Source organism: Bos indicus, chromosome 25, assembly GCF_029378745.1.
Source record: "Bos indicus isolate NIAB-ARS_2022 breed Sahiwal x Tharparkar chromosome 25, NIAB-ARS_B.indTharparkar_mat_pri_1.0, whole genome shotgun sequence".
NCBI lineage: Eukaryota > Metazoa > Chordata > Mammalia > Artiodactyla > Bovidae > Bos > Bos indicus.
This window is the reverse complement of record NC_091784.1, coordinates 2,706,613-2,715,046: the sequence shown is the minus strand read 5'-3', so window position 1 is coordinate 2,715,046 and position 8,434 is coordinate 2,706,613. Positions and strand designations below refer to the sequence as shown.

The 8,434-nt window shown below is 63.5% G+C and overlaps 1 protein-coding gene across 2 annotated transcripts; it reads right to left on the bottom strand.

Moving 5' to 3' along the window:
• Window positions 1-6,083, bottom strand: RAB26 (RAB26, member RAS oncogene family). 2 transcript variants are annotated; one of them, XM_070779457.1, is made up of 9 exons: window positions 5,725-6,083; window positions 4,548-4,658; window positions 2,079-2,120; window positions 1,923-1,989; window positions 1,744-1,796; window positions 1,301-1,366; window positions 1,162-1,218; window positions 998-1,094; window positions 1-895 (listed from the first exon to the last, which is right to left on the bottom strand). In XM_070779457.1, exons 1-8 carry the CDS (start codon window positions 5,917-5,919, stop codon window positions 1,002-1,004), a joined length of 684 nt encoding a protein of 227 aa, XP_070635558.1. In that variant the 5' UTR covers window positions 5,920-6,083; the 3' UTR covers window positions 1-895; window positions 998-1,001. The 2 variants fall into 2 exon arrangements, with proteins under 2 accessions (XP_070635558.1, XP_019843859.1); XM_019988300.2 differs by having other exon boundaries at window positions 998-1,074.
• Between the last annotated feature and the right edge of the window lie 2,351 nt (window positions 6,084-8,434).

The window sequence follows — 8,434 nt, the reverse complement described above, 5'->3', positions numbered from 1 at the left end:
TCCAGAAAACAAATTTTATTCACTAGGACCAGAAATAAAAGCTTTTGATCAAAAGACTGACTTGGAGTTTTTTCTTTAGCACAAGGTGGAATGCTCTGCCCACCCCTGTGACTTGACCTCACTGAGCCCAGGCTGTGTGTCGGCCTGCTGAAGTGGTACCCTGGTCCACAGGCAAGGCTGGTGGTCCTGGTTTCCCTGACATTTCCGTGACTTCCCATGGGCTGAACACTGCGTTACAAAGCCATAGCCTTGGCATCCTCCATGGGAATCTGAAAGACCCTGTTGATGTGGAACCGGGGCCTCCCATTGAGGGGCTGGCAGCAGGCAGTTGTCCTTGGGGTGCAGTGCAGGATGGGATTGGTGGTGAAGCCCTCTGCCCCAGGTGTGGGCAGGGTCCTGCCCCTTCCTTCCTGGGCAGCAAGTGCAGCTGAAGACAATGGCTTTCTAGGCAGTTAGGCACTATACATATGGTGTGGGTGCTGCAGCCCAGCCTGAAAGTTGGGGGTGCCCATGGGGGGATGGAGGTGGCAGAGCCCTGTGGCCAGAGGGCCAGGCGCCTGGGAGTCTGCCCTTCGGTGTCCCTCCTGTACAGAAGATGGTTGCCTTGGGGCAAGGCCCTCGGGCAGCAGCAGGTGAAGGACTGCAGACGCTCTGGCTTTGTGCAGCCCATTTGTTGGGACCTCGGCTCTGGATCACTGCCCAGATGAGGGGTGGGTGAGGCTCAACTTGGGACTGACTGCTGTAGAATGTCTAGTCTTCCAGGAGGACGCCTGGTGGCCAGGCCCCACAGGCTCAGGGTCTGCAGCAGGAAGCCCCCCGGCCCTCCCTCTTGATGTAGTCGTGCAGCTGGAAGCGGGGCTCGCTGGGGGCCTTGGTGTGGCGCTGTTTCAGCTCCCTGTGGGGCAGGGATAACTGTGGGATGGGGCAGCCTGGACCCCCAAGGAGGGGGTGCAGAACCCTGAGTCTGGGGCTCCTTCTGGTGACCGCGAGGACTCACTTGGCTATGGCTGTGAAGGCCAAGTCCACATTGAGGCCCGTCTTGGCGCTGGTCTCCATGAACGGCAGCCCGTAGTCCTGCAAATAGCGTGGGCAGCCTGGCAGGGGCGGCTCAGGCGCCATAGCCCTGGGCGCTCGCCCACCACCCACCCCACCCCAGCTCACCTTGGCCAGCTTCTCCGCATCCTCCCGCTTCACCGCACGCTCCTGGGCAGAGTCCACCTGGCGTAGGAACCTTGGTGAGAGCTGGCCCCATCACCCCCCACCCCCACCCCCGGCTCCCCTGCGAGGCTAGAGCGCCCACCTTATTCCCCAGCAGCATGAGAACCACATCGTCCTGGGCGTGCTCCTGGATCTCGGTCAGCCAGGCCTGCAGGGGCGGAGCTGAGGCCAGGCTGGAGGCCAGCGCTCCGGGCCCCCCGACCCCTCCAGGATGCACCCCCGGTGTGCCTGGTGGTGCCTGACCAGCAGAGGGGCCCCGGAGCTCGTGCTCCCTGGGCGCCATGTATGGGCAGCCCAACAGCTCCCTCATCTAAGCTGTTGGACTGGAAAGTCCCCCAGGACCTCCACTTCAGCTTGTTCAACATGCACCTGGTGGGGCAGTCTTTCCCCCTCCCCCACTGTCAGGAGGGTCCTCAGGAGTCTGGGACCTTGAGGCCATCTGTACCGGAGGGGGTTGGGGGCATGGGTGGCCCCATCTTGGCCTGTCTCCCCACCGCCAGACCCCCCCGGAAGGAAGCCTCTGACCTGGATGCTGTCGAAGGAGGCCTTGTTGGTGACGTCATAGAGCAGCAGCAGTGCTGGGGGGAAGGGCAGTGAGGACCTCTGAGCCCACAGCACCCGCCCCTCACCCCCGCCTCCTGCTCCCCTCATACCCCGGGTGCCCTCCTGGGGCAGAAGCCTGGGGGCCGTGGCCCCGTGCTCACCATGGGCGTCACGGTAGTAGGCGTGAGTGACGCTGCGGAACCTCTCCTGGCCAGCCGTGTCCCAGATCTGTGGCCAAGGCGCGTGCAGCCATCAGCACTGTCCGGGCCTTCCCAGGGGCCCCCTGCCCTCACCCCCCACCTCACATCACCCCTCACCTGCAGCTTCACCTTCATGCCGTCCACGTCCACAACTTTGTTCTGAAACACAACCAGCCAGCTCCAGCGAGGGCCCGTCCTAGGTGGCGGTGCCCTTAGGGTCCAAGGACCCGTGCCCTTCTGGTGGGGTTGGGGGTCGGGGGGCAGTGGATAGGGTGGGGGGGAAAGGCAGCGCCAGGCCAGGGCTGAACCTGAGGTGAAGAGCTCCAGTGTGCCCCCAAGCCCACCACCCCACGCCTCTGCTCGCCAGACTCTGCCTTCAGGCCCCACCGCCTGGTTCTCTGACCACCTCCTGCCCTCCACCTGCAGATAACAGTTCAATTCAGTTCAGTCGCTCAGTCGTGTCCGACTCTGCGACCCCATGAATCGCAGCACGCCAAGCCTCCCTGTCCATCACCAACTCCCGGAGTTCACTCAGACTCATGTCCATCAAGTCAGTGATGTCATCCAGCCATCTCATCCTCTGTCGTCCCCTTCTCCTCCTGCCCCCAATCCCTCCCAGCATCAGAGTCTTTTCCAATGAGTCAACTCCCCTTGAATCTGAGTTCCCTCCTGGTGACCCATGCACAGTGGGTGCCCAGGCCACTCCCGCCCAGATGGCCATCCTGATGGACATGGAGGTTGCCCCCCTCCATGGCCAGCTGTGTCCAACTCTGGGCCAGGTGTTTCTTCCTCTGCCCAGCCTGGAGGCCTGGCACACATCCCTGCCAGCTCCCCTGCCCTCCAGGGAACCTGGTGGCCAGTCACTGAGGCCTGTTGACCTGCACCCCCAGCCCATCCCCTCTCCTTCAGCCCAGCCGGTGCCAGCCTCAGCTGACTTCCCTATGCCCACTTGCCGTTTCAGCTTCACCCTGTATTCCTCTCCCCGGTTCTCTGCCCCTAGCCCCCGGGCCACCGGCACCTCTCTCTTGCAGGGCTTATTTGGAGTCCCCCACTGTGTGACTCCAGGCCTGTTGCCCACACTATGCCTCAGTTTCTCCATCCACAAATGGGGATAGCCAGGGTGTCCGTCACACGGTTGCCCTGATTACTTTACGAGCACTGTGCAAAGCACACAGAGAGAACTGAGTCTGGCCCGGAGCGGGGCTAAAGTGGTCACTTAAAAGCCTCTCTTCTGCAGCCCCCTGGGGATGGGCTCCGAGCAGGAAGCGCAGAGCCCAGGACCTGGCCCCAGTGGGCGCTCCCTGTGGGCTGGCTGGCGATGCACCCTCGCGGAGCCCTCCCAGTTCAGGACTAGAGCAGGAAGTGGCTCAACTCCGGCTCCCATCTGCCTAGGTGGGGGCGGGGGCTGCCAGTCACCAGCTGAGGCCCTGGGAACAGCACTTCCTCCCTCTGCACCAGCTCCTGCTGTCAGGGTGTTTCTGGGTCTCCAGGGAACGGGCGCAGCCATCTGTCCAGCTGCAGGGACATCCCACCTTCCCCAGCGCCCGGAACAGGGTGTGAACCAAACTGCCTCACCTCCCTCCGCACCTGCCCTGAAGCCGAGAGGTGACAAGGGGGAGGTGAGGCCAGGACCCCCTCCGCTTCTGGCGCCTCAACCCTTACTTCATCCCAGAGCATGTGAGGGGCTCTGCCCCCCCCCAAACGGGATAGAGAGCGGCTCCCCAGACCAGAGGGAGCTCCGCCCACCCCCCCCCCGCCCCCGTCCCCAGAATGGGCCTCCCTCCCCACCTTCCACAGACTGGGTCTAATTAAAGGGTGAGAAAAATGCAAATCTGGGATTTGCTGAGAACACATTAGTACCCCAGGACACAGAGTTCAGACGGGTGCCAGAGCCCAGCAAGCCCAAGGCTGTGGTCCCCCATGGCCCTGCAGGCTGCTTGTGGTGCTTGAGGGCTCTTGGGGAGCCGAGTTGAGGGCCATCCCCCAGAAGGACCCTAGGACACAGCCCTGGCGGGGGTGAGGTGGTGAGGGGGTTCTAGCAGGGGAAAGCAGTCAGGGCTGGGGGGGCAGGGATCATTTCCCAAAAGCCTCCCCGCCCAAGGGCAAGGACTTCTCCCTGGCTCTGGGACCGAGGGTATGCTTAAGCGCCACAGCCATCTGTCTAGTAGGACCTAGCACCTCAGGGCCCCTCTGGGCAGCGGGGCAGTGACGCTGGCCTCCCCAGTGGCCATGGGTTTTGAGTTCCCACGGGGGCACCAGGACACACCTCCCTCAAGGCACAAGATCCAGGCCGTTCCAGCCCAGGATGCAGGGGTACCATCTCTGCTTCAATCATATTCACCTGCCACTTGTCCCCAGGACCCCTGAGGTGTTGGGAAGCAGGCAGCTTGGTGGTGAAGGCGTCCCAGCTTAACTACCTTGACTGTGGGAGCCAGGTGGGCCAGCCTGGTTGGTGAGGCTGCCGGTCCCACAGGGATAATGGAGAACCAGCTGCCAGGGGTGTTTCAAGAAGCCATGAACTGGTGTTGGGGGCCCAGGGCATGGCTGGGCCCAGTTGGTGCTTGGGATGTCAGCCCCCTCTCTTACCCGGAAGTCGATGCCCACGGTGGAGATAAAGGTCCCCGCCAAGAAAGCCCCATCCTTGAAGCGCACGAGCAGGCAGGTCTTCCCCACGCCTGAGTCCCCCACCAGCATGACCTGGGGCACGGGGAAAGGGCAGAGGGCACCTGGGTATCTGGGAACCCCTCCAGGGAAGGGGCCAGTCTCCCCTGAGCTGGCCTGGCCAGAGGGGGCCCTGGGTGAGGGGCAGGAGTGGAAGAGGTCTGCAGGTGCAGCAGGGCCTGGGGAGATATAGGGCCTGGACCTCTAACTGCCTCCTCCAGAAGGTTCTGTCCCCTCTCCATCAGTGGGGGGACAGGAGCTGCTGCCTTCATGCAGGGCACTACCTGGACACCATGCTTAGTCTGGAAGGGGAGCAACTGGAATTTCATGGAGAGCAGAACCGGAGTGTTGGTCACTGGGGGCCTCCTGAGAGGCCTGGGGTGGTGGGGGTGGGGGCTCTGCGCCCAAGGGCTTCTTCCAATCCCAGTAAGACTCTGGAGGAGTCTGCCAAGTGAGGGTCAGATCTTGGTGTGGGGAGGGGCTCAGGCTAAGTTTGCGGGCCGGGAGGGCATTCAAGACCTTCTCCCCTCCCCCAGTCTGTTACCAAAGGTTCCCAAACCCAAGGATGGACCTGCCACCCCCGCCGCCCAGGATTCACCAGCTTCTGCTTTGGCCTGAAGGAGGCCCCAGCGTGCCTCACCCAACCTGTGAACCTCTTCCTAGTCTCTCCCCCTAAAAGGAGAGTGGAAGACCCTGTGGGCCAGAGAAGGCAACATATGGGGAGATGAGGCTGGGGCCTTTGGTAGGGGCAGGAGCATCAGGGAATAAGGAGAAGATACCTGCCAGGCTCTGACTTCCGCAGGACCTCTTGTCCGGCCCTGCCTGCCGGGTGGGGGTCGCGGAGGGGGAGGGGGCAGCCTTGCCATATGTTGGGTATTCCAAACCCGGGTTTGACAGCTGTGTGTGTGTGTGTGTGCGCGCGCGCGCGCGCGCGGTGCACCGCGCCAGCCTTGCCAGCTGCGGGGTGCCGCTCGGGGAGCCAGCTCCGTGCTGAAGCTCCGCAGGGCCCTGCACCGTTTCCCCGGATCCCCTCCCCGCTCAGCTCGGGCCGGACGCCACCTGCTGCACTCGCATCGCCTGGGGCTGGGGGTGCCCGGCTCACCTTGAAGGCGACGTCGTAGAAGTCGCCGCCGCCGCCGACCGAAGACCGGCCGGGCTGCGGGGGCCCGTTGGGCGGTGCCTCGGGGCCAGGGCGCGCAGTCCCGGGTCGCACCGGCCGGGGCCCATTGGCAGCGGGCAGGGCAGAGGTAGCGGGTGCGCTGCCCGCCTTGCTCTTGGGGGTCTTTTTCCTGGACATGGCGGGCGGGCTGGCGGGAGCTCAGTGCTCTCCCGCCGCAGCTGCCGCGCCCCGGGACGCCCTGCTCCCCTCGCCGTCGGAGCCAGACCCGGAGCAGAAGCCGAAGCCGTCCCGCGGCGGCGGCGGCGGCGACATCCCTGGCGCCAGGCTCCGCGCCGCCCCGCCCCCGCCGCCCCACGGCCGCGCAGCCACTCAGGCCCGGCCTCCCGCCGCCGCCGCCGCCAATGGCCACCAAGGGGCGTGGCCATGTAAATGAGACGGCCGCCCTGGGGGCGGGGCCCGGGGCCCGGTCCAGGAACGCCGGATCCCAGCGCCTCTGCGCCTGGGGGGACGTTACCGCCCTGTCCTGCGCCCAAGGGCCCCTCTCTGTAACTGCACCCGGGCTTCGGTGCGGGTGTGGGGCGGTGGGCCTGGGTGACCGAGCACTCGGCGTCCTGTCGCTCCTCTACTGTGCACCACCCCGCCCCGCGCTGTCCCTTGCCCGGGTGACCGCCGCCCCCGGACTATCTCCAGGCCCGGGACGAGGAGAGAGGGGGCCACTGAGGCAGCAGGCCTGCGTGGGATGGGCATCTGGGACTCGATCCCATCTCAGCCGGAGGTGCCACCTGGCCTGCTGCGGCACCGCCCCCTCCCTTCCAGGGCAGGCAGGTCCAGGAAGCTCCAACACTCCGTGCTTGGCAAACAAACCGGGGTGCGCCCCGCCACGTGGGGCTCAGCTGACAGCTGGTTATCAGAGGCAGGACGTAGGGGCCAGGCTGAGCGGCAGGGTGGAGGTGGCCAGGTGCTCTCCCCCTGAGCTTCTGTCTTCTGGGCTCAAGCTTCAGGATCCCTGGGGAAGGGGAAGTCAGTGTCACAGCCAGTGAAAGGCCCTCTGAGCGTCCGCTCCCCTAGGGCTCTGCCCTCAGGGACCCAGGAGGTGAAGAAGGTGGGAGGCTAGGCTGTGCCTGGCTCCTGGGCTTTCCAATGCTTTCAAGTGCTGACAGTCCAAACCCCATGCTGGGTCCTGGCAGACCCCTCTGCAGGGGCTGGCACCTCTGTCCCAGGACTGCCACCCAAGATGCTCCAAGTTTTGAGGATGAGGCTGAGTTGTTCCTGGAATCCTGGGAGTGGTGAGCCGACATGCCCTTCTCCTAGGGCTTGCAGGCAGCAGGTGCAGACGAAAGGCAGCTCCCTGCTCTGCACTCCTCTGTCCTGAGACGTAACCACTGTCACTGGGACCCTGGGACCTTCAGAGGCCTGAGCCCTCTCAGCTGGCAGCACCCAGAGTCCAAATAATCACAACGGGCAGACTCTGCCTCTGGGGCTCAGAAGTCTGGGAAAACACAGATGGAAGGATGCCACCCAGCCAAGCGATTCCTCGAGAGACCTGGCAGGGCCCTGCATGAGAGTGTTGGCGCAAAGCTGCCCTGCACTGAGTGCCATCATGTGCTAGGTGCAGGTGGGTGCTGCTCTGGTGCCCTGACGATCAGATGGGAAACCAAGGCTGGAGGGTGGCGGGGGGATTGGGGGAGAAGGACCGGGAAGGGAGCAGTCTAGTCACCAGGCAGGAAGCTGCAGAGCTAGGATATCTACATGGGAACTGTGGCTCCAGAGAGCATAAAGCAGGGCTTGCCTAGAGGTTCCCTGGAGAGAGACCCATCCCTCAGGGCCCCGTCAGAGCTGGGGACCCACCTTAGGGCCCCTTGCCTGTCTCGCTCCTCTGGTTCTCCAGTTCTTCCAGGTCAGTGCCCAGACGTGTGGCTGGTGAGGCCTGAGTTTGGGGTGTTGGACTCCCACCCTGGGGAGTGGCCCTGGGGACTCCAGGTATCTCACTCCCACGAGGCTGGCCCAGGGTCTCAGCGCGGCGGTGTCCACTGACCCTGGCATCCTAGTCCATGGGCTCTCTTCCTCTTCCTGCCAGCTGCTGCCAAGGCATGGGAAGCACCAGGGGCTTGAGTGCCTTAGGGCTGGGGCTACAGATGAGGTGTCCTGAGTTGAAGGGGAGGAGGGTGGCTGCTGGCAGGGTAAACAGGAAGAGAGGAGGCTGGCAATCCAGAAAGAGTGGGAAGCTAGGAGTGGAGGGACTGAAAGCAGTGGGGAGACTTGACCTCGCGACCTTTAAAATTGGGGGAGTATGTGAAAATCAGTTCTCTGGTTTCTCTTGGAAAGAGGGAATTCTGAGTCCCTGGCTTGCAGGCCCCCTCTGCCTTCCCTGCCTTCCTGCAGTTCTCCTAGTCTTTGATCATCGTGTCTTTTGGTTCCTCTGTTTGCCATCTGTCTCACCCTCTGGGATGTAAGCTCTCTGGGCACAGGAAGCAGCTTGTCTTGGTCACTGCCATATCCCTGGCAGCCAGCTCCAGGCCTCAATAAACAGTTATGAAATTGGTGAAAGAAGTATGAGCTAGAAATGTGGGCCCCACTTCAAGAGGACACGTCGTTGCCAACACGGATTTGAGGGAGAACATGCCTCCACAGGCAAGAAGAGTAAGTCTAGTGTGTTGAGTGGTGAGAGCAAGACCTTGTGAGAGCAAGAGCT